General features: G+C 41.7%; 1 protein-coding gene across 1 annotated transcript in view; it reads left to right on the top strand.

Moving 5' to 3' along the window:
* Positions 1-24143, top strand: part of TBC1D1 (TBC1 domain family member 1) — a 49045-nt gene extending 24902 nt beyond the window's left edge. Inside the window, exons 13-20 of the mRNA XM_088524800.1 lie at positions 3084-3269; positions 5105-5266; positions 7838-7996; positions 13303-13547; positions 13993-14152; positions 18331-18500; positions 21466-21636; positions 23890-24143. Of these exons, the coding sequence (XP_088380926.1) occupies positions 3084-3269; positions 5105-5266; positions 7838-7996; positions 13303-13547; positions 13993-14152; positions 18331-18500; positions 21466-21636; positions 23890-24090 (1454 nt within the window). The 3' untranslated portion in view covers positions 24091-24143. The remainder of the gene's footprint in view (positions 1-3083; positions 3270-5104; positions 5267-7837; positions 7997-13302; positions 13548-13992; positions 14153-18330; positions 18501-21465; positions 21637-23889) is intronic.
* The last annotated feature ends 383 nt before the right edge of the window (positions 24144-24526 follow it).

Below are 24526 nucleotides of genomic sequence, written 5' to 3'. Positions count from 1 at the left end.
AGAAGTTTTGTTTGGTCTTTCTAGCCCTTGAGTTTAACTGTGGTAACGTGCAGATAAATGTTGTATGAGGAAGCAGGTGGTATTTGGACCCACCCCATTTGATGCTTGGAGAAGAAAAGTCTAACAGTGGCAAAACTTAAAAAAGCAAAAGGGAACAGCTGTGAACGTTTCTATTCTTGCTTACTCGACTCAGTTCACTTGTATGAGTGCCTTTGAGCACACAAGGAAAGGCGAGCAGCCCCGGCGCCGGGTTAGTCCATGTGTAGTGGCTTTCTGAGCAGAATTTCACAGGGTGCAAACCTTCCAGTTTTGTTAGTTTATAGAGAGGCAAGATGTAGGTTTCATGTGCATGCTTCATTCAAAATCCTTATTACAGTGTTGGCCAGTGACATGGGCAGCGGACCACTGGCTTCCTGCACGGAACCATAGAACCGTTTTTTCAGGAGTGCCTCTTCCTGGGAGCCCACTGGAGCTCTCTTGTGCAGCTGCTCTTGTCTGTGGTGGTGTGGGGAACGGGTTGTGGCGAGCTGCTCCCTAAGGCATCGTCCGACGTCTACAACTGGGCAGCCCGTCCCCCAGGGAGATGTTTCCCAGCCCTTCTGTTGAGCTCGAGGAGAAATACCGTTGGGTTGGATTTTCCTTTAGAATTTGGTAGGAAGAGATTGGTGGGTTTGAGCATTGATTTTTACATGTGGAGAAATGAATATTTTTTTCTTCTAGAAGCAGTTTATATCAGAGATTATTGTGTTTTCAGTGTAGCTGTATAAAATAACCATACAGCAATTGATAGGTAGAAATGGTCTTATTGATATATAGCTAAATTAAGTGGTACCACAGCAGGAATAAGGAAAACAAATATAACTTGCTGTTCCCAATAAGGAAAAAAAGTCTTTAGTTTGCATGAGATATATTTAATGTTTTAATTTAACAGCCTTTCTTTTGTAATGTTTTCAGTCTTTTATGATTCTTTGCATGCTTGACAAGAAGCACGTTCTGTGTTAGACCAGCAGAAGCCTAAGACAAGGGTAAATCATAGCTTGTTATGACATTAAAAACTAGAAGTGGGAGCAAACATGTCTTAGGTTCCTGTCTCCCTTTGTGAATATTTGCTGTACTAACTGGTAGTCATCCCATTGTATGGCCTTAGCTGGTGGTGTGTTTGTGCAGCTAAGGGTGTGTGTTTCCTTTGTCAAATGCAGGTTAGGTTGGGGTTTTTTCCCTTCTTGTTTTTTTATTTTTTTATTTTTTTAACTCTGTGGGTGCTGTATTTGATTTGATCTGCTATCTGAAACATGCTATGTTACAGAAATACGACTACAGTTGAAATTTCTCAAATTTGCCAATTTCTTTTTACTTGTTTCCTCTTGAAGCTGCAGCTAGCACGCTCTGACCTTGATGTGTAGTAGAATGTTTTTATCAGATTAGAGGGAAAAAATGGTTTGGGCTTTACAATATAGTTTAGACTCTTGTTCCAAAAAGGGCTGTAAATCTGCTTGAAACTGGTGTTTGGGAAGCCTTGGTTTGCTGCTGCCTGAAGCCGAGCCCTTGCGAGGGGCGGAAGCGCCGGAGCTCCCTGTGTCTGGCCGAGGGTCTCCTGCAGAGCCGTTGCAGAGCCCATGCACAGCCCTGTCCCGGCCTGTGGAGCAGCGTGTGGCCACCTTGGCCTCTCTCTTCTCACCAGCCTCTGAACTGAGCACCAGTCAGCTAGACTTGAGAATGAGAATTAGGATTAGAGCTGGAGCTGTCTCATTTGATCTTCTTCACTGTTCCCAGGAGAACAAACATAAGCATGTCCTTTCCATACAGCCTTTTTTGTTTTTACCCCATCAAGTTGCAAGGACTTCATTCTCTGTGAGCTCCAAACGTCTATCCCCACAGTGGCCAGCATCTTTCCAAGGGCTCAGCACGCGGAAGGGAGCCCTGCAGTCCTGCAGTGCCCTCTCAGCATTCCCGAGATGTCCAGGCAGGAAGGCCTGGACGAGAGGGCTGTCCTGAGCGTGTTCCCACTGCATCTGCCCTTTGAGAAGTGCGTGTGGCAGCCTGGTTTACTGGTGGCTTGTCAGGAGCGGGCTGAGGGGATGGTGGGAAGGAGGAGGAGAAGCGCCACGGCTGCCTGCAGAGGGTGTCAGGAAGGGGCGTTGTGTGGCGTTGGGGCCCTTACTGCCACAAACTTAGGGAAACGGACACTAGCTGCCTGTTCAGTACTTCACAGACGGGATTTTCAGGAGATGCTAGCTGTAGGTTTTTATCCCATGTGCGTAATTGCTGGATATAGATTGATTTTAGGCAAAATTAGCATAGGTTCTAATCCAGACAGAGTTCACTGCAGGATGACCTCTCTGTGTATGCATTTTAATATATATATGTGCAATTAATGTGTGCATGCATATATATATAATGTAAGCACATGATATATCTATAGTAAAATATATATTTACATATATACACATATACATGCACACACATGAAGGAATGTTATAGCATTTGGATTTTTGAATAACCTGTAATCTGAGGACATAGAAGAATGTCACAGTTTCAGTATCAGAATCTAAGTTGGCTTGACCAAAGAGGAGATGTACTGGCAGGATTTTTAATTGACATGATGATAAGAGAAGACTCTTGAGTATGCAAGGTTCGTTTGTTCACAAGACAAGTGTTTTTCCAGCTGAACGTAAAATGGCTAGGTCTGAATTTGAAAATAAAAACTCTGGATAACTTAGTTTCGTTCTGAATGAAATGTGATCTTTGGAAGAAATCTTGAAGAGCAATTGTAGCCCGCATTTACATTTGAATATTTACATTTTGCATGGAAGAATAAATACTTGAGTAACGTATGTATGTGCTATAAAAAATAAGAATATTTTCGGTAAACTCATGCTGAAGTGTGACTTAACACTGTTCTCCCTGCCTGTGGATTTGTAATGCAGATACAAACCTTGGGAACACTCAGGTGTTTATAGTAAAGGGAAGTTGGGTGCATACTTTGTTTTTAATATATGCACGTGTCAAAGGATCTTAGAAGGTATGTCCATTTAACTAGTCATGAAATTTAAATGGTTCATCACAGCTTCTGTCTTTTAAAGATTACTCTGAGTTGGGAGAGCTTCCACCCAGATCTCCCCTAGAACCAGTGTGCGAAGATGGCCCTTTTGGGCCAGTGAAAGAAGAGAGGCAACGAACACCTCGGGAGCTCCGTGAGCTGTGGAAGAAAGCCATTATTCAGCAGATACTGCTGCTCAGGATGGAGAAGGAAAATCAGAAGTTACAAGGTTGGTGAAATTCTCGACTACACGTTACTGCCATACAAGTTCAGTTTGGGGATTGCTCTGTGACCTTTGCAGTGGATAGGACCAAGCGTGCCTCTTTTAGAACATATAGATAAGTAAGCTCGGTAGCATGTGGGTCAACTCTCCTTGTTGTAAGTAATGATTTACAGCTTTTGTTTGTTTATTTTTGATTAGCACTTCACCTTGTGGTTTGTTTGCTTGGTAAAAATTGCTACTCTTTTTTCTGTGCTTGTTTGCTGTTGGTTTTTTTTTTGTCTGGTGCCTGGAGCTGCTGCTAAGGAACTCAGCATTATCATTTTGCATGAAGTTCTTTTTTACATTGTCATCTGTAAGTCAGTGCTTAACTACAGATCACTGCAATGGTCTGTTTAGCCAGTGCTGAAGTCTTAAGAAGCTGGCTGTGGGCTTCAGCCTAAGGCTGCCAGCTGTAGCATAAAAACCATGCAAGAAAGGTTTGTAATGACTTGGATCAGGGGACAGTAACGCAGTCGCATTTCTCTTCAGCTTTATTTTTAAACCTTATACTTGTCATTAGCACTTCTAAATTTTCTCTACAAATGCTAATAAATCTCATTTTTCATTTCTAACTGCTATTTCCCTGAAAATAACCTGTGTTTATTCCTCTCCTTTTTTGTCAATGTCTTTTTTTGCTCTGTATTTACATCACTTTCATTTCCAAAGAAGTTTTCATATACTGCAACATATACTTGATTTTGATTGATATAAAACTATATGGACAGTCCTTTTAACAGAAAAAAAATCTTCCTAGTAGTTCCTAGTGCTGTTCCTAGAAAAGATTCTGCTTTTCTCCAAAATAAATAATTCTATATCCAACAGTTAATGATGATTTTGTTATGATGGGCTGTTTCCTGGGATATTGATTTTCCTTGGGATTGAAGCCTTCAATAATCATCATGGTTTCTCAGAGTACCTGGCGTGAGAATGGAAATTCCTCCTTGCCTTTGTGTAACCTGCAGAAAGGGTGGTCTTCCTGGGAGGATTGTCTTCCTGGAAGAACAGCTGTGTAGAGCTGTGTGAATGGGGGTGTGGAAAAGTTGGTACACCGAATGTGAAATCCTGTTTTTTAAGCTTGGGCTGAGCATCTGGGTCAAAAGCAGAAAACCTTCCTATCCTTCAGATAGGAAGGGGGAATTGCTGCTTACTTAGCAATACAATTAGGTTACTTTCTATTCTGATGTCTGCATGCAAGTAGTCAAGCTTCAGTAACAGTTGTAATTCCCAATACGGTTTTGTTTTGTATTAGTCGAAGGGTTTAAAATGAGCAAGATCAAATACTGGTTTATATTATATAATTGTGATCAGAATTCTTAAAGTTTCTGCAGTCTCTTTTGAATTTTCCATTTTTCTCTTTGAGCTTTCCCTTTGGCTATAAAAGCGGACAAATGAATGGTTCCTTTTAAAGTAACCTTTTTATTTTGTATTACTAAAATTATACTGAGCTGTATGCGTAATAAACAAGTAATCCCATTATTTCTATATTTTTGTTTGATTCAGAGCTTCTGTGCAGTAATTTTTCTACGACTTTATCAAGTGGGAAATACTGTTAAGAAAAGCATACTTTTTATAAATTTTAACTAACTATACGGTACTTAAACAGGCCACTCACAGTTAATATTTTTAGAATATCTTTAGGAAAAAACACACAATTTAAACATTTAAAGTATCAGAATTGTAGGCTTCAGCTTGGGGCGTCTTGTAGGCTGACTTTTTACATGATGAAATTCTAAGTTAGAAATGAATCCATTTTGTAAATATTAAACAATATTAACTGATGCGTTCATGATATCATTTCCTAGCCTCAGAAAACAATTTGCAGAACAGACGTCTGAAACTTGACTATGAAGAAATCACACCCTGCTTAAAAGATGTAACTTTGATTTGGGAAAAAATGTTGAGTACACCTGGAAGGTCAAAGATTAAATTTGATGCGGAAAAAATACATTCTGCTGTTGGGCAAGGTAAGCATAGCTTGTTATTTTGAGGTGTTGAAATACATGTAAATTTTATTAGAAAAGGAAGCGGGTGATTTCTTAATCACTCCTTATTGACCATCTTATTGCTAGAAGTGTTTCTCAGCTTGCTAAGTGAACAAGTCATTTATCTTCATGATTACACCTGTTCAAGTCACAGTCCATTTCAGAAGAGGCTAATGTCATCTGTGAATGAAACTTCTTACAGGAGAGTGAACAGTTGAAGCATTTAAATTGTTGCAACTTATTTTGTATAAATTAAAATTTATTTGAATAGAACCACATAGAGAACCAGAGAAATGGTCTACACTGGTATCTGAATATTCTGTTCTAGCTTATTTAGTACATGTATATACAAACAGTGGGCATGGATATATTCATGGAACCACTTTTTCCTGAAGGGAGCAAAGCACGTGCTTGCAAATACCACTGACAGTCCCACTGTTTTGTGAAAGACTGACCAACTCCTCTGCCCACTGCATCAAAAGTAACATAACCTGAAGATGTTTTCTACTTTTTCTGAGTAATTATTGCTCCAAGTTACTTATGACATGGCTGGATTCAAAGTCCTCATACCAAAGTAACTGCTGGATATAGCAAGTAGCAAAGGTGGCCATTCCAAGGAGATTTTCTAGCTTTATGCAAAGCAAATGTGTAAGGGAGCGAGGAAGAATTCACAACCAGCAATTATCTAGTATGTTAAATAATGAGCCTGCCTGTACTTTATCATCCAATAAGTTACCCTAAGCTGACTATTTATGAAGACTAGGCAGGCAGTACCAGGTGACCTAACCACAAATGTCTGCAGGGTAAGGAGAACGTGTGGCAATGAGCTTTCTTGCTTTATGGGGTTAGAGGGCTCTGTCCAGTCCGTATCTGAACACAAGAAAAAATGTTGTTTTGCTGATAGTCTGGTGATGTTGGCCTGCTTTGGAGTTCAAAATAGAAGTTTAAGGACTTGGAGTAACGCCAGAATTCCCCACTAATGAATTACTAATAATAAACACAAGTAGCCAGTGATTAGGGGAATATTTCATAGCTCTTGATGTTATTAATAGGTCTCTATACAGATCAGTTGTGGCAAACCAGAATTCTTAGAGTGAAGTGGTGCCAAATTTCATATCTATGGAAATGAAAAGTGCAATTAAATTTTTGCAGTTTCTAAATAGATAGGAAACCATAAAAATAAGAATAAGCAAGGCAAATTAGCCAGAAATGTCTATTTTTATATAAGAAATAGTAAACTAAATATTCTTATCGCACATGCAGTGCAGCATACACAGATGAACTTAATATGGGACCATTTCCATGAAAAGGACTTTGGTTTGTAGATTCGCAGCTATAAATATGCATTATTAGGCAAATTTTACCCTACATTGCACATTGAACCTCACAGAAACTAAAGGATTTTTTGAAATGTAACTGAAGACAAGAACCCGGGTCATTTGGTTGCTAAAGCAGCTCTTTTTCTCGTTGTTTCATGTTGGCAACTTTTAAGTAATCAAGTTTAAACTGCCTAAAGTAATTTGCAGAAACATTCTGTAGATACACTTGTGGTTTGGATTTAAATATCAAATATTTCTGCTGACATTTGATTTTAAAGCAGTTGTCTATAGATTGATAGGCTAGTAAAAATAAGTAAATAAATTTTAGAAATAGATTAATTTGCTTTTGTACAATGGCAAAATTGTCCATATAAGTTGTATGCTTGAACTGATTCTTATTTCCTTTGTTATTGTAGTTATCTGTATGTTAAATACCAAAGAAACAACCGTGCCGAAGAGACTTTAAGCCTTAAATTGTTTCAGATGTGGATATGTGATTCCATTAAAGTGATGACCAGACAGAACTTTGCCATAAATTAGTGTATTGGTTTTTTTCTTATATAGTTGATACATAATTGCTCATCTTATGCTGAATGCAGTAGGTGTGTAACAATTATCTTTTCTTTATGTGAAACTTCCAGATACAAATGAAGGCTTCCTATGCATATGTGAAGTAGTTAAATAGCTTCATCCCTTCATAAAGAGAAGAAATTTCAAACTTCCAAACACTTGTGCCAGTCCTTCAGCAAGCCAGTAGCAACAAGTAGCTGCTGTTCGGTGTAGTCCCTGGGTCATGCCTTACCCTTGCTTATACTGCTGACACGCCGAATCCAGCTTGCAATTTACTTCTGACACCAGGCACTGCGCTATGTGAGCAGTTCGTTCTGTTACAGTGCTTTATTATATATGTTGGCATAATGAAAGCATTTCAGAGACAACTATTACACTTCTTCTGCCTTCCTGCAACCTCCGGGAGTGGATGTGAAGTGCTGGCCTTACATTTGGGCAGCTCGCCTTGTTCCCACCTTTAAATCTCCTATTAAAATGCCCACGTCTTTCATTGTTCGAAAGAGTACAAGCCGTGTGGTTTGATCTGCCTCTGTGGTGCAGGAGATCCGTGCCAGCCCTATCAGCTAGGTAGTTCTGCGACTTCCTCAGTGTTGTTGCCTTGGATTGGAGCTGGACCGTTAGTGTGAGTGGGAATTACTATTTTAATGACTGTCTTCTCTCTCAGGTGTACCTCGTCACCACCGTGGAGAGATTTGGAAGTTTTTAGCGGAGCAATACCATCTTAAACACCAGTTTCCATGCAAACAACCACCAAAGGACACTCCGTATAAAGAGCTTCTGAAACAACTAACTTCCCAGCAACATGCAATACTTATTGACCTAGGTAAGTAAAACAGCATTCTGAAATTAAAATAAGAGCTTTTCAACCTGTTGGAGAGAATTAAAAAAAAAAAAAAAAGTAATTCTTAGAAAAACCTTTCAGCTTAAGGTTATTGGTAAGAACAGTTACTGTGACACCATTAGGAAAATGCTAAAGTTACATTTCAAGCACAGAGGCCCTTTGCAACATGTGATAATTAGGCTGCTAGATTTTACTGTAATGCAGCCGTATTTCAGATGTTGACGGGCCAGGGGAATAGAACTCGTCAAGAAAACAACTCAATTTTTACATGGAGGTTGCTTAATAAGTATCATTCATTTTTAATGTCTGGTGTTCTCTCTTAAATATTTGAAAATAATGTAAATGTTCCGACTTTTTTTATGGGTAATAATATGGGTAACTGATATTACTTCATTAAAACTATTCTAAAAGAGGTCGTGTTTATTATTTAAAGTGTGTAAGGGTGGTTCAAATATCAGAAGAAAGCACAAGAAAGGAAGCCTAGATGGAATGAAATTATTGTTTTAGGGTGGCACCAGAGGAGATTGCACAAGGTGAGTATAGAAGAGCAGCTCTCACTCACCTCAAACCATGAGCGATTCCTTTTGCTCTTCCTCTTCATCACATCTAGTTGCCTTGTGTGAGATTCTTTCATTGGTTCTTACCCCTGTAAGACATGCAAAGACAGGCAAACCCAAGGGCATTTATTAAGATGAAAAAAAGTGTTGTGCAGGATTTGAATCTGTTTCAAACACTGCTAGTGGTTGCTGCTGGTTTCAGAGTGCTGTTAGGGTCTGTGTCAGTAACGGTGCTCTCCATCCAGCTCCTGTGAGCCAGCCATCTGTCCTCCCTCTTGCTCCAGTTCTCCCTAAGCACAGCATGTTGCACATGCTGCGCCCCTCAGCTGGGTGCCAGGCACAGCCTTTCGTTGCCTTTACTGTACTTCCCATGAGCCTGGCTTGAGGCTTCTGCTCATCCTGTTCACCTAAGTGTTGTTCTGTGGAATCTGTGGTGTTTTGTGACATGTAGTCAAGTAAATGAAATAAGGTCAGGCAAAACTTTGCAGCTCTGGTGTGCGTAAAGGGAAGGAGAGAGACTGTCTGTGCTACGTTTGCTTCGCTCTGCTTGACAGACCTGCCAAATTTAGATTTAATGCTGAGGAAGTGGTTAGCAATCCAAGGAGTCTTGATGCCAGCTGGGAACAGGTAGTTGCAATATAAGTTGTTTCCCGATAAATTTTGTCACACTGACTTCCGGATTTCCTCTAGATTGCACAGAACTGAAAGCAGCTTTTGCTTCTAGGAAAGACATTTATGTGCAATCCCAGATCATTCGCCAACAAGTGCCTTTTAGCCAAGCCAGCACACACAGTATCGATTCGCTTGGCAGTGAATGTTGGGATCATCACCCTGAAATGCCTCAGGGAGAGGCACATGCATTTGTGCTGGATTAGTGAGCTGAACCAGTTCAGAGAGTGCCCTGTGTGCCGGCGCTGGCAGAGAGGCAGGATAACCTTTTTGGCAGCAGGAAGTGAAGGGTCCACGTTGGGCACCTCGTGTAGCAGCTTCGGGCTCGCCGGCTCAGGAAGCTGCTCATGTTTCTGTCTGCTTCCACACGCAGGCACTTTCCCATCTCAGCCATGTGCTCTGCTTGTAGGAACAAATGACTGCAAGTGTTGGCAGATTAGTGATTGTGTGTGGCTGTCCTCTTGCAAAATGTTATTTAGCTGGGTGTACTTGCTAGCTCATTAGCTCAGGGAAGGACTGGGACCTGTTTTTTCAGTAAGGTAAAGTAGGAAACTGAAGAGTTTTTGGTGATTCACATTGAACTAGTGTGTTGCTGTGCAGTAGCAGACAGTGTAATTGCTAGAAGACAGCTGGGAAGAATTTGCATGTTTTGACCTGTGTTGCTCCAGGCTATCAGAAGTATTTATCTTAAAAAGATCTGTAAGCATCTTTCTGAAAGCATGCACGTCTCTGGCGTGGAATTGTGTAGGCTTGAGAGAAGAACTCACGTTCTTTCCACGTGTGGTACAGAATTTAAAAGCTTTCCCAAGTCAAGCTGGAGAGGTCGTGCTGATGCAAAGCATGAGCCAAAGCCATAGCAGCTCATGCTCAACTGAATAGGGGCATCTGTAGCGCCGAGTGGAGCTTTCTGTGGCTCGAGACAGTGGGGATTTGGACCCCCCTTCCTGGCCCAGGCACTTCACAGCGCTCCTGTGGGCGCCGGCATGTGGGAGGAACTGAGCCATGATCTGCAAGCGGCTCATGGTCTGCTGCCTTTTCCCAAGAGCAATCAGTCTGTGCTGGGGATTGATCACTGTGACTGCTGGAGCTGCTGCCTGAGCTGGGCGCTGCCGGGTGAGGGCAGTGAGTTGCAAGAACCCCCACGTTCCAGCAGCTGCACCGCGCTGGGAAGTCACTCCCCGGCACAGCCAGGTTTGTCCGTGCCCTTCTGAAGCCGGCGGCACCCTGAGCTGCGCCAGCTCCATGCCAGAGAGTAGCGGTCCGAAACAGAGATCACTTTATTGCATTTTTTGTGTTGAGAGCTGGAGTGTGGGAAAGAGGAAAGCCACAGCTGCATGCAAACTTTTCTGTTTATTTCCTTTTGTGGCTCCACCTGCAAACCCGCTGCTGTCAGGGGGGATCTGGGGTCCTGAGCACCAGCTTTAGGTTCAGTAAATGATTTAATTTTCTCTGGTAAGTGAGAGCAAACTGATGACTTAACGATGCTACCAATGTAGAAAACCACTGTGTTTGCAACTAGGTGTTTGCTGGACACAGCAGAGAGTTGAAAAATAAAACAGTAACAATTTACCCTCTCATTTTGCATTTTTTGAGGTAGCAGAGATTTTTTTTCTTAAGTAAGATCTGTTCTTATTACTGTTTTTCTGTTTTTTTTTTAAAAAATATTTTTTTTAGGACTCACTCTGCATTTTTGTTCTAATTCAGCTTATAACTTTTCTCCTGCAAACGGAGCATTGTGATATGAACGAAGCAATGCAGGCCTACTTTTAGACTATATCGTAACAACCTGTAGCTCAGGCAGAGACAACTTTGCAGAGGAATACAAGCTCCTTTCTATTTTGGAAGCCAAAAATGCTGCTTTTGTAACGTTCAGGTCTTTGACGGTCTGGCTGGGACAGACCTGGCGGCAGCTGCAGGCTGGAGTCCAGGGTGATGGGTGACCCACGATGCAGAAGGCCCCGGCCTCAGGCTTTGTCTTTCTGAAACAAGAGCTCTGCTGTTACCTGGCAGCGCGGCAGCATTCCAGGAGCTAAAGGGTGGGGTGGTATTTAACAAGTGGGCAACTGAAAAACAAGCTCTACTTAACACTAGAACAAAAGAAGTATTCAAATTTCCTCTCAGTTTGGGTATTTTGCAAAGGGAAATATGATGGGGGAGGGCTTTTTTTCCCTTGGATAGGAAAATGCTCCCTTTTAAGATATTTTCTAAAACTCTGTAAAAATCAAGCTTTTAATGTATCTGTTGCATATACATCACACACACATACACACACACACATATATGTGTGTTTAGCTACACAGTTTTAGAGATACTGTGTGTGGGCCTTAAAAAAAAAAAAAAAAAAAAAAAGAAAAGGGGGGGGTGGCAAAATTGTGCTTTGAGTTACTGAGTAAATTCTGTGAGTCAAACTAGTTGTGTAAGTTACATGTTTGGACTGATTCATTTTAAGGGCAAATCGATCCCAGCTCTCTGCTCAAGTTTACAGATGAGCCAGCATGAGGGGGAGACCGTCCTCCTCTTCTAGCCCTGCAGGGTAGAAATGGGGCGGTTGCGGTCCTGCAGCTCTGCAGTTACCACAAAGTTTACTTTAGGCCGAGATTGAGAGTTGTGGGGAATAGATTCGGTAGCCCATTGCCATGCTGAGTAAGTTTTGCTCCCACAACTCTCACTCACACCTTCCTGAGTGACAGGGCAGAGAAACTGCTCCACAAAAGGAAGCTTTCTGCCAAGTAAGTGGGCTGAATCAGCTCATGGAGAAGTCCCCATTTTGCTGTGCAGGAAAGATGGAGGGACCAAGGCAGGGAGGGAGGGAGCCAAGGACACAGTTGGTGGAAGGAAAGACAAGAATAAAAGAGAAAGGGAATGAGCCCTGGCCCAAAGAACTCAGGTTCAGAATCTTTATTTGTATCTTGGTGCTGCCCAAAAGCCGAGGCTGGGGAGCAGCAGGCTGGGTGAGGCATGGAGCCCCTGCGTCCGGCTCGCGCTGCCTGAGGCAGCCGCGCCGCACCTTCCAGCGCAGCCCCAAGAACCAGCCCCTCGCTGCACCCGCGCCGCACCTTCCAGCGCAGCCCCAAGAACCGGCCCCTCGCTGCACCCGCGCCGCACCTTCCAGCGCAGCCCCAAGAACCGGCCCCTCGCTGCACCCGCGCCGCACCTCCCAGCGCAGCCCCAAGAACCAGCCCCTCGCTGCACCCGCGCCGCACCTTCCAGCGCAGCCCCAAGAACCAGCCCCTCGCTGCACCCGCGCCGCACCTTCCAGCGCAGCCCCAAGAACCGGCCCCTCGCTGCACCCGCGCCGCACCTTCCAGCGCAGCCCCAAGAACCAGCCCCTCGCTGCACCCGCGCCGCACCTTCCAGCGCAGCCCCAATCACCAGCCCCTCGCTGCACCCGCGCCGCACCTTCCAGCGCAGCCCCAATCACCAGCCCCTCGCTGCACCCGCGCCGCACCTTCCAGCGCAGCCCCAAGAACCAGCCCCTCGCTGCACCCGCGCCGCACCTTCCAGCGCGGCCCCAAGAACCAGCCCCTCGCTGCACCTTCCAGCGCAGCCCCAAGAACCGGCCCCTCGCTGCACCCGCGCCGCACCTTCCAGCGCAGCCCCAAGAACCAGCCCCTCGCTGCACCCGCGCCGCACCTTCCAGCGCAGCCCCAAGAACCGGCCCCTCGCTGCACCCGCGCCGCACCTTCCAGCGCGGCCCCAAGAACCGGCCCCTCGCTGCACCCGCGCCGCACCTTCCAGCGCAGCCCCAATCACCAGCCCCTCGCTGCACCCGCGCCGCACCTTCCAGCGCAGCCCCAAGAACCAGCCCCTCGCGGCGCCTGCAGCAGCAGCCTTCCCCCTCCCAGAGCCTGCCTTCTCTACCAGCTTCTAAACTGGTTTTGAAACAGATGCAACAAAGCCAGTTACACTCTGTACAGTATAAGCATTTATAGTTTTCTGCAGTTAACTTTCTTATGGTCTTTGTGAGGATTGACTCAAAAAAATGTCCAGTTTTATAACAATGCAAGAGTGTTTTTTTCTTATTTTTTCAGTTTAAATTGCTAAGCTCTGCTCTTTTCACAGGACGCACATTTCCAACACATCCATACTTCTCAGCACAGCTGGGAGCGGGGCAGCTGTCACTCTACAATATTTTGAAAGCCTATTCCCTCTTGGACCAGGAAGTAGGATATTGCCAGGGCCTTAGCTTTGTAGCGGGTGTTCTACTACTTCATATGAGTGAAGAAGATGCATTTAAAATGCTGAAGTTTCTCATGTTTGACATGGGCCTGAGAAAACAGTATCGTCCTGACATGACTATTTTACAGGTATGGTTCCATTTCTCTGATAACAGGATGCTAATGCTAAATATTAATGCAATACAAATAGGATTGTCAACATGTGCACTTGAACTTACATTCAGTAGTCAAAAGTGAAGAGGATAATCTGCAAAAAGGATATTTCATCTTAAATGCATCAGTTTCAAATAAAAAGAGGCTCCCGGGGAAACAATGAAACCTGTGAATAGCAAGAATCCTGTCATATGCTGTATGAGAGTCAAGGGACCCTGCAGGTGTACCTGTTGCAGGCTCCTAAGTGGGCTATCCTGGGTCTCTGAAATGGCTCTTGAATCTTTTTTCTTCACAGAAGTCAGCCTGAATATTCATTGATAAGTGCATTGATAAGCACTGTTTCTAGTAAGAATACAAAGCATTGACTTTGCTACTCTGTTAAAACCTATTTACTTTTAGTCTGTATTCCTCATCCATGCAGATCCAGATGTATCAACTGTCTAGACTTCTTCATGACTACCACCGAGATCTCTACAACCACCTAGAGGAACACGAGATTGGTCCCAGTCTCTATGCTGCTCCATGGTTTCTCACCATGTTTGCTTCCCAGTTTCCCCTCGGATTCGTGGCCAGAGTATTTGGTAATTCCTCATAAAACTTCTATCTCTCTTTTAGAAACTTAATATTCAAAATCCTGCTAGTAGACACCCAGGAGAAATATTTAGTATATGCTGTTGATGAGTAGAATTAGAACAACAGAAGGCATCCAATGGAAAGCTTTGTATTTGTGGTAAAACAGAGAGCAAAGGAGGGCAAGGGAGGCTTCTGAATCTTCATTGCTACTTTTCTGTACCCTTTAACAGTTCTTAGGAATGATGTAAGATTGTGTGCCATGAAGGCAGAGTGTTGAGACCTTAACACCTAGAGTTAGTTAACTTTGAGCTGGAAAGAAATGCAACTGAAGAATCATCTGAGAAACAAATCCATTTATTAAATCACTGCCTCAAACAGTGTCGGGGAAAATGATTTTGAGAATTATGTTTCTAAAACATGCACATGCACACACTTATATTTAATCATTACTCTTCAGAAACATTGGGGTTTTAAAAAAGTGTTTGCTATCCTTGCATTTTTACCCTGAAATATAATCTCTTCACTTTCTGGAAACTGTAAAATGATGGGAAATATATGGTCTGTCAGTTCCAAGGTCACCTATTCTGCCAAATTTTTTTGAATCTACAGAAGTCACATTCTCTGTGTCTCTCTCTCTCACGCTTTCTCTCTGTGTCTCTGTCTCTTTTATTATTAAAATCCTTTACCTCAATGCTATTTTCTGGGTGAGTATTCCCGTTTTTTTGATATTTGAGAGGAGACTTTTTTATTTTCAGTTTTCTGTTTTTCAGTTTTCCTGTGTGGTACTGGACCTTCAGTTAACAGCATGATGAATTGGAGCTCTCTCCCTGCTTTTTGCCTTCAAATAGAAAGCTATTTGCATTCTTCTTAATCGTTCTTATTTCAGAAATTCAAAGAGGCAATGATTTATTAGGGCATTAATATTGACGCTTTCTTAGCTTATAAAACTATAGTCTCATCTACCACAAGAACCAAAATATATATAGAGAGAGAGATTCCAAGAAGAGCTAAGAAGAATCCAGTCCTGTTTCTGTTTAGGGTCTTGCCAGAAATAGTGTTACAGGACTTCACTAGTGATAAAAGGGTTGTGTGCTAAGCAGACCTACAAGATTTATAATTAACATCTTAACTCCAGGGGAAACAGATTTTCTTTTTTTTTTTTTTTGAGGAATGGTGTTAATATTCTGTGAAGGTTAACTTCACACTGACAGGTACCTAACTGAGAGTGAGTAATTATCTACAGGAATTAAATGAAGTGTTGTATGCATGTGCCATATACAAAGTTTATGATTGGTTTTCTTTCAAACATTCATTATCATTTATAGTATTGTACATGCTAATAAGAGTGTTCGGACTTTTGACTCCAGTGAGACATATGAGAAAGTGCTTTGTGCATCCAATATACTTGGATTTCTACCTTAATACACACTGGTTAGGTGACAGGATTGTAGAGCTTTAGAAAGCAAAGCTTTTAGATCAAAATAGAGAGCATAGATACATCCATGATCTCCACAGAACTTATTTTAGGTCAGGAACAGAAGAGCACATGTAACTGAAGCCATCACCTCTGATCTCCGTCAGAATTTAGCGTCACCAACATTTGCAGTTTTTTAATGTTTCAAAGTATTTGGCGATCTCTTTAAAACCAAATTTAATGGAAGTAAGCAATTAGATGAGAATATAAACTGTAATTCTTTTAGATTCAAAAAGTGATTTCACCCATGGTAAAGACTCTGAAAAAACAACAACAAAAAAACAAACCCTCAAACCTTAGAAAGGCTGGAGCTGTCACTCTGTCAGGCTGTGGTTTGCAGTGCTGCAGTTGTCACTCTGTCAGGCTGTGGTTAGCACTACGGCAAAAGATACCATGAGCCAAGTAGTCCTGACCCACCTGTTGGTGCATTTTTGCTCACCACAACATGTATTTTCACTGCTCGCTTGTCTGAACTTGAGAGGAAAAAATGTTGCCCTTAGTAACACCAGTCCAAGTTACTCAGGCTATTAATACAAACAGAACGTGCTGCCATCTTCTACCTGCCATGTTATGTGTGAACTCTTAGGGTTTTTAAGCCATATTACTATTTAATAATAGAGCTATTACAGAATACCTCCTTTAGATTTCCATAGAGCTTACTGTTTTTCAAGTATATTTATTTTTTTTATATGCAAGCAATATAGCAGCAGAAGAAAAAGAAGTTAAAGAAGATAAAGAAGTTAACCTGAAGACTTTGTTGTGAGGCAAATAGCAAAACTACTTTTACTCTTTAATTACATGTCCAAACTTTCTGCACTTCTCAGTTGAATCTAATACAGGATGACAAAGATCTGGTCTTAAATGCTCCCTATGTGCTTAGTAGTAGAGGAGACTTGGTAGGATAATGTTTATTCAGTTCCAAGATTGTAGATAACACTTGACTTCAAATCCCTGGCCTGCCAGTCAGTGCTGACAGTAATTCAGGTGCCTTCACTGTACTGCTCTTGGTGGGCAGCCCGCTTCAGGCAGGCCCTGGGCATGGGTAACAAACGGGTCTTTGTCAGGGACACTCTTTTTCAAATAAGAGAAGGATTTCAGACGTGTATTACCAGCTCAGCTCATACGGACATTCAGTAACAACTTGTAGGTCACCTTGAGTTAATCTACATGGTTGTGTGGAGCAGGTTTTGAGTCATAAATGTGTGTTATTCTCAGGTGCATTTTCAATTTTGGTTCCTATCTCTTCCTTAGCATTCCTTGTCTAAAAAAAAAAAAAATAGTTTCCTTATAATGCATTTTCGTATTTAGGCAGTTTCAGTTGAGGTACATGTTCACTCTGTTAACACTTTCCTACCTTTGATCTTCATGTTGAATCAGCACTGAAATGCTTTGCACCACCTTTAGGATGAAGGGCCAGCAAGTGCAAGGTTTCTAGTTAGTTGTTGTGCTTTTCTTTCTCAGAGAGGGCAGGAGAGAGTGGGAGAGAAAAAGGGAGAAAGGAGTGAAATGAGCTACAAGCTTCAACATCAAATACAAGAGATTGCAAGAGGAAATTTCAATTTGTATCAAACTCGAAAAGAGGTTATTTTAACTGAGAAAGTGTTTTTCTTTTTCCCTGCCTCCTCTGCCTCTTTTTTCTTTTCTTTTTTTTTTTTTTTTTGACAATTAAGACATACCACATCATCATGTTACTTTAAGTCTTTGCAATTTCATTCACCACTTCAGCAACAGAGAAGGGATATACGAGGATGATCAGAGGCCTGGAACATCTGCCCTATGAGGAGAGGCTGAGGGAGCTGGGCCTGTTCAGCCTGGAGAAGAGAAGGCTGAGAGGGGACCTGATCAGTGTCTATAAGTACCTCAAGGGAGGCAGTGAGAAGGATGGTGCTGGCCTCTTTTCCCTGGTGGCCACCGACAGAACTAGAGGAAACGGCCGGAAACTAAAGCATCAAAAGTTCCACAGGAACTTAAGGAAAAATTTCTTGAGTGAGGGTGACAGAGCACTGGAACAGGCTGCCCAGAGAGATTGTGGAGTCTCCTTCTCTGGAGATCTTCAAAACCCACTTGGACGCAGTCCTGTGCCACGTGCTCTAGGTGACTCTGAGTGTGCAGGGTGGTTGGACTAGATGACCTTCAGAGGTCCTTTCCAACCTTAAGCATTCTATGATATATAAAATATTTTATAAATTATTAAAAATAAAATAATGTAATAAATATAATAAGATGTGTTTATAATAAAACATTTATTATTATATTAATTATAATATAATAACAATATAAAATTTAGGAAAAAGAGTGTGTTCTCCTCCTTTTCCCCCTCCATCAGTACCTTTTTATATTCACTAAATACTTTTGCTTGTAGTAAGTCCCTCAGTAAAGTCATGAGTAGAGTAATAGGAAAGTCAAAACTGCTGCTTTTGGTCAGGTGGATTTGTGAACAATATTCTTCATTAGTGACATCTATATCTCACTAAATAACTTTGATTATGCTAGTTAAGTGTACTATTCAAACTTGAATTCATTAGTAATAATTCTGATGCTCTGTGATTTTTAAAGCCATAAAAGACAGTAAGAAAAGTACCTGTTCGGCAGAATATCTCTCTAGCCCCTTGATCTACCTTATAAGAAGTTATCATCCTTGGACTTTTTATTGCTTTAATATCCTTGACAAAGATTTGCTTGCTTTATCTATTTTGTTTTTTGTTTTCACAGATATGCTGTTTCTTCAAGGGTCAGAGGCTATATTTAAAGTTGCCTTAAGCCTTTTGGGAAGCCACAAACCCTTGATTCTACAACATGAGAACCTAGAAACTATAGTTGATTTTATTAAAAGCACTCTTCCAAACTTGGGTTTGGTACAGATGGAAAAGACCATTAGTCAGGTATGAAATGATCTAAACATATGAGTAGTAGTCTAAAAAAATGACACCCTTTTTAATAAGAGCTTTTTGTTGATAGAAGAATCACAAGGAATTGAAGAATGGATTGTGTTATTTCCATCTGAGAAGATTCTGATTTTGTAGTTTTAAAAATGTTGGATTTTGGGGGGAAGCCCATGACTTATATAGTACACCTCTATTCTAACATGTCATTTTATAGAGTCTTCAGTGGCAATTGCAGCTTACTTTTTGAAGTGTATGTGTAATGTATAATATATATAAATGTATGTGTACAGTGTAATATTGACAAGAAGTTTTAGTCCATATGTAATACATGCCATAAGAGAAGCAGCAAAGTGGGCTAAAAGCCTTCTGGGCTTTCCTGGTTCACAAGAATTTTCCTCTCGGGATGTGATTTCAGAAGCAAAAATTGGTGTACAGGATTGGTGTACAAGTCTCAGAAATGCTGACTTTCTTTAACCAAATTAGAGGCCTTTCTTCATTCATCTTTTTTTTTTTTTTTTTTTTTTTGGCTGTACTGGCTTTTATGGTGTTAGTTCAGTATGTCAGAGCAGTGCCTTTGCTCTTCCAGAAATAGAACATGGGGGCAGTACAGCCTTGTAGAAGGCTGTGATTCATCAGAGCAAAGACCTGGCATGAATTTAAAATTTTAGCGAGCTAAAACGATGTAATGTTGCTAAGCGTAAAGGAGGCACCAGAATTTACCTGTGGGTTTAAAAAAAAAAAAAAAAGACTCAGATCATTGCAGTTAAGAGCTGCCTGACTGTTCTACTTGAAAGATCCAGCTGTAACATCTAATTTGCAGCTGTCAAATAGAAGACTTCTTTTAGTGTGTTTTTGCAGAGGCTCCTGGTGGCCTGCAGTAGCAGGGGCCGTGCTGTGCTGGTTGCAGACGCCTGCCACTCACCCGGGCTGGAGGGTCTGCACAGCCTGTGTCTGCGGACAGAAGGGCAGTGGCAGCGCCGAGCGCCGCAGCCTAGTGCGGGATTCCCGTGTGTTCCTGTCAGCGAAGCTTCCAGGATCCTGGCACCTCGTACTGCCCGAAGGAGGGAGAATGGGAGAGCTTGCAGGCAAGGGAGGAGTAGAGGTTTGGCGAGGGTAAAGAGGAGCGGGTTGTCTGCCAGACACCCAGCCCTGTGTACGCAGCCCTGAAAAGACCTGCAGTGCTTAGGCAAGCTGCAGGAAGCTCCTGGCTTTAAGCAGAAGCAAGGAAAGATCTGGGGCAGCTCTATCCAACAGCTCTGAGCTCAAGCGGGGCAGATTGAAGCGAGTTGAAGGCAGAGCAGTTCCCCTACTCTGATCAAGGAGGCCTTTGAAGGCAGCATCTGTTTGAACAGCCCATTTTTTTGGCCATCGTGTTTGACCGTCAGTTGGTACCCATGCTCCTCACTCCTCCTGCAGTCTGGACTGTGGTTTATGTGCTGTAGCTTGCCTTGAGTTTGTTAGCTTTCAGGTTAGACTTTTGATTTGCCTCATGTTTCCCCTCTTTCAGATTTGGTACCCTGGTTATGACAGCAGGGATATCCCTTCTTCACAATAGCACAGATGAGGCTAGAAGTGGCAGAAGCCACAAGAGGAAATACCCAAATTTGTCTTGCAGAAATGAACTGCCTGTTTTTGTTTTTCTCTAAATTCTTCCAGTTTGTTTTCTCCGGAGATACCTAGATTGTACAGATTGCATAGAACAGAGTTCTGTATCTGTGGCCAAAACCAAATTAAAGTCGTGTTCCAGCCTTTCGTGTTTAGGTGCACGGTATGACTACTCATGTTGCCATACATCTACTTGGGAGAAATTTTTATAGTCTCTGTAATAGGTATCTAAGATCCCTCCATTGTTTCACAAACTCAATGTTTTCCTTAGCTGCATCCAACAACTAAAGCTTTGTAGATGAAAGTAAATTAATAAAATGTGAAGTAATTCTTGTTACTTCAGATATTTTTGACTCATTCCCAAGAGAAATATAGTATGAGATGTTTAAAAATAAAGGGTAGCCTCTTAACTTCTATTCCTGGGCCGTTTTTCAGATGTGTTTTTAAGTCAGTCTGAATTTTGTTTTCCTATAGGCTCTGTGATTGGCATGCCTGTCCTTTCCATTTAGCAGCTGCTTCAGTGTTTTCAAAGGAGCTTACTTGCTCAAGGACCTTTAGAATTATATTTCCTAGCACTGACTTTACCTAGATAATTTGAAATTGGATGTCACCCAGAGCCAGAGTAAGGAAAAATAAAATAGCAGTTCTTGCCTTTGGGTCTTTACCTGCGCCTCATGTTACTTATCCATTTTTAAAATGTAAGATTTTCTTAAGATTCACATGTAAGATTGAGCACTACATTCTGTGATTCACAGCTAACGATAATAGGAATGTGCTTTGACAGTACATAATGTTTCTGTTAAGTCTATTGGAATGAGGATTTTGTTTGTTTTCTTTCAGTGTCCAAGAGAAAGGTAGAATCATAAATAAGTGTTTACTTACTGTTTTCATTTGAAACTGTACATACTTACGGTTTTTATGTGAAACTTTGACTTAGTGTGCTACTAGAAATCTTACACCTGTAAGTGTAGCAGAGGCTTGGAATGCACTTCCGAAAAGTGACATCTAAGTCGGGATACATCTAAGAGCTTATGCCAGTGTGAGCTGTGTTGCATTGGAAATCTTAAAAAAAAAAAAAATCTACCCAAAAAAAGAAAAGCTTTGTGATTTTCCTGAAGTTAGAGATCAGATCAGTGGGAAAGTTTCAAATAGAATCTGGATCTGGATCTTGCCATAGATGCAGATCTCTACTGTCTGAATCTTACCATCTATAGAGTGGGGAAGAAATATCACAAATTAAGTCTCTTTTTGTACCCAGAAGATTAGATACCCCTATCTACATCCATAGGCTTAAAGACATTGATTAAACTATGTTTTTGATCTGCATAGCACCTAATACTATTTTTATATGCAACAGGTGTTTGAAATGGATATTGCCAAGCAGTTGCAAGCTTATGAAGTTGAATACCATGTGCTTCAGGATGAGCTTATAGATTCATCTTTAAATGACAATCAGAGACTGGATAAATTAGAAAAGGCAAACAGTAGCTTGCGCAAACAGAACTTTGATCTCCTGGAAGAACTACAGGTACAATTTATGTTTCCTAGTAATATTGTAATTCATCCATCTTTTCAGAAGACACTGTCTTCCATTAAGACCCGAAAGAGACTGGTGTTCCACCCAGTGACTTAAAGTTTTGACACTTGTGGTTTTATTTAGTACCTTTCAAGTTTCAATGCAGAAGAAATGCACAGAGGGGGTAGATAGAACATATGCTTGCAGTCAGTGAGAAGTTTATTCATCAAGCTGTCTCTCCTCTTTTAATTAAAATAACCGTAGACTATGGCTAAAAATACTCTTAAGCACTTTCTCGACTTCATTTTTACACATTCAGTCACTGCGTTATTAGAGCAGAGACACAAGCCCATCACAAATGGAAAAGCTAGCGCCAGTGCCACAAATAAGCGAGATATCACCTAGGGGACATGCTATCTATAAAGACATAGTCCTTCTTGCAACGTTGTTTTCTTGAAAAACTGTAGTCCAGCTTGCTTAGAAACTGAAATAATCACTAATATGTGCTCTTTGCCTATGCAGTCTGCAGCTGTCTCAATGCCTAATTTGAAACTTGCCTTACAGGGTGATAGACAGGCAGCGCACCTGATATCTGTAGGGATTTTTCTTTGCTATACTGTTCAGGAAGTAAACTTTCTGGCTATATTACATCCGGACACTTATTAAATCTTTTGACCACACAACTAGTTTGATGGTGAAAGGGAGGTTGAGGGTAACAAGTAGACAGTGTGCTCTATTTGCAAATTCAAGCCTTCAGAGACCTTGTAAGATTAAAAAATAAATGAGGGAACGGGTTCAGGTTTTTCAGCTACAGATCCTGTATCATGATTAAAGCTAGCTATCAGTGCAGGCTGCTTCTCTACCAGGAAGATCTGATTAATCCGTAAGTTCTGATCCTGTGAGGAAAAAAATACCATGGTCCAAGTTCCAAGATCCGCCCTAAAGAAGTCAGGAAAGAAATTCCTTTGCACAATATTTCCCAGAGCTTCAGGCATGTGGGCAGAGCAATTGACAGATGGTGGTGTAGGAGAAAGGGATTTCCAGGATGACATTCATAATGAGATCTTCTGTGAAGATACCCCATGTCAAGCTATCGTCTAAACTCTCCAGTTCCTAAATCCTTTTCATCCCTAAGCAGTTTTTTATGAAGCTCCTGTCCTCTTTAGTGCTGAACAGCTTGGCACCTAATATCCTAGTGGGGACCTCGCCTGCTATTGCTCTGCCATTTCTTGGTGTTGGAGAGGAGGCTCTGTACTCTTGGTTTCCTATAGAGGATCTCATAGGTGAGGTCCTTTACTCATGTGAAAATGTATCACCCAACACGGTTCATCAGCCAAAGGCTTCCCTTGTAATCATGCCATAATTAAAGGAAGGTCAGGTAGCTCACTGGGCAGCAAATTGCTCTCCTGAAAGTCAAGACCACCCAGTGCTGTAACATTATGCAGTGTTGAAGCTTTCAAGCAGGTCACTGCTTTCATCAGAATACTTTGGCCACAGGTCTCATAGCATGTATTGAATGAACTGACACCTTGCTTCACTGTGAAGCAGAATATACATGTGGACAGCCTTTTAAATTAGAATGAAGAATATGCAGTAACTGGAATTTTTCAAGATGTGTTGTCTGTTTATATGTTATACCAAATCACCTTCTTGCCCTTTGACACCGAGTCTACAGTTGCTGGGCTCAGAGTTGGCACAGCCGAGTAGGTTGTCTTTGCTTTGTAGAGCACCTGGAATGCAACATACAGCTGGTCAAAACTAGCTTTCCCACTGTCCCATGCAGAAGCTTATTTTAACCTTGAGTTTGCATCAGTAAACTTATAATTTTGCCATACGAACTCTGGAATTTCTGTACTCTAATGCCTACAGAATACAATTTTTTTGTAAGCAAAATCTTGTGCTAAAGTAAAAAAAAAAACTAAAGTGAATAAAAGACTTCACCCAGTATGCTTAGGAATTTAGCATATAATTCATAGACTTAGTAACCCTCTAATTTGATCTGTTGTGCATTATAGTCTAAGTTCAGTTCTGTGAAACAAAGCAGTCAAGCTGCGAGAGGGAGGTTTCTCGTTATGAGCAGTGCCATAGCAGTAGGCTAAAGTATACAGGTCTAATAACTAACATTCATAATTGAATTTACCTTTTATAGTTTTGCATTATCTTGGAAAGTCTCTTTTAGATGTATTAATGTATCTCAAAAAATAATCTAGACTGGTTCCAGTTCTTAATGAATTTTTGTTTTCTCCTTGTTTCTCTTTGTTGAAGGTGGCTAATGGAAAGATCCAAAACCTGGAAGCCACTGTGGAGCTTTTACTGACCAATGAAGGCAAACTGAAGCAGTCAATTCTCACTCTTGAACAGGAGCGGGAAGCTTTACTGAACACAGTGCAAAAGTTGCAGAAAAAGATCAGTGATACAGATGGGAAACCTGCACTTATTAGGCAAGAGCACATGGATGCTGACTGACAGCTGCAGTTGTAATGGAGCAGACCAGCTGAGCAAAAAGCAAAGGGAAGAACTGGGGCTTTTTGTACTGATAACACAGAGACGTGACACTGTCATCCTCACTGTTGCACGCCTTCCTGTACCAAAGCAAGGCATGGGCATGGTGACTGCCCAAATCAGAGAAACGAGGTCCTTGGGCTCCCTCTCATTAGTGTGTAGAAAAGCTTTCAACAGTAAGATGCCACGTGATCATAATGAGCAGGAGAAAAGCCTTTTTCAGTAAATAGCACGGGCAGTCACATACAATACACCGTAAAGCTGTCCTGGATTCTTCCATAAGTGCTTCTAAACCTAAGTGCTTTGTGTTCGTTACATATTTTGTGTTTTATACTTAGATCAACTCCATGTTCTCGTCCTTTAGAAGGCTGAGGGAAGAGCTGTGAGGGACGACTTCCTC

Source organism: Tinamus guttatus, unplaced genomic scaffold (assembly GCF_059628265.1).
Source record: "Tinamus guttatus ecotype Peru unplaced genomic scaffold, ASM5962826v1 Tinamus_guttatus_pri_ptg000213l, whole genome shotgun sequence".
Lineage (NCBI taxonomy): Eukaryota > Metazoa > Chordata > Aves > Tinamiformes > Tinamidae > Tinamus > Tinamus guttatus.
Note: the sequence above shows the minus strand (reverse complement) of the source record. Positions and strands in the feature narration are given on the sequence as shown.